The sequence below is a fragment of the Kryptolebias marmoratus genome, linkage group LG10 (assembly GCF_001649575.2).
Source record: "Kryptolebias marmoratus isolate JLee-2015 linkage group LG10, ASM164957v2, whole genome shotgun sequence".
NCBI lineage: Eukaryota > Metazoa > Chordata > Actinopteri > Cyprinodontiformes > Rivulidae > Kryptolebias > Kryptolebias marmoratus.
This window is the reverse complement of record NC_051439.1, coordinates 22,071,638-22,072,523: the sequence shown is the minus strand read 5'-3', so window position 1 is coordinate 22,072,523 and position 886 is coordinate 22,071,638. Positions and strand designations below refer to the sequence as shown.

General features: G+C 46.6%; 1 protein-coding gene across 2 annotated transcripts in view; it reads left to right on the top strand.

The window, feature by feature from the left end:
- Nucleotides 1-886, top strand: part of daam1a (dishevelled associated activator of morphogenesis 1a) — a 16,152-nt gene that overhangs the window by 11,638 nt on the left and 3,628 nt on the right. For both annotated transcript variants that reach the window (XM_037977766.1, XM_037977767.1), the window contains exons 18-20: nucleotides 31-115; nucleotides 271-377; nucleotides 632-720. In XM_037977766.1, coding sequence (XP_037833694.1) covers nucleotides 31-115; nucleotides 271-377; nucleotides 632-720 — 281 coding nt within the window. The remainder of the gene's footprint in view (nucleotides 1-30; nucleotides 116-270; nucleotides 378-631; nucleotides 721-886) is intronic.

Genomic DNA, 886 nt, shown 5'->3' with positions numbered 1-886 from the left:
AGGCCTAAGACAAATGTTTCTGTGTGACAGGCTGAAGATGACCAACGAGGAGATCTGCAGCGCCATCCTGACCATGGATGAACACGAGGAGCTGCCCAAAGACATGCTGGACCAGGTAACCCCGACACATCCTGTCGGAGGAACAGCAGCTCTTCACGCTGACATTGTGAAAAGAATCATTCTATCCTTGTTTCTTTTCGTGGCACTCATATTTATTTTGAGGGAGAATCAAACTAAATGAACAGTTTTTATACGTTTGTGTCTCTTCAGCTCCTGAAGTTTGTTCCAGAGAAAAGTGACATCGAACTTTTAGAGGAGCACAAACACGAGCTGGACCGCATGGCTAAAGCCGACCGCTTCCTGTACGACATGAGCAGGTACACAACCAAACACACACACACACACACACACAACTGCAAACAGCACATAAGTCAGTCACATCTGTTTGATGTTTTAAAATATATAACTTGTAATATTGAGTATTTTCAGATAGTTTATTTCCCACAAACAGTCAGAACTTTACCACAGCGACTCAAAGAGTCTGTTAAACAAACCTGATTTCTGAGCAGATGTTGAGCCAGATGTTCTGGGGTTCGCTCTCAGTGTCCTGCCCCTTTTTCTGCCCGACCAGAATCAACCACTACCAGCAGAGGCTGCAAGCTCTCCACTTCAAGAAGAAGTTTACTGACCGAGTCGCCGAGGCCAAACCCAAAATCGAAGGTAGGAGTTTCCACGGATCCAACGAAGCTTCTTCCACATGTTCCTCGTCATGTTCCTCGTCATGTTCCTCGTCATGTTCCTCGTCGTGTTCCTCGTCGTGTTCCTCGTCATGTTCCTCGTCATGTTCCTCCTCGTGTTCCTCGTCGTGTTCCTCGTCATGTTCCTC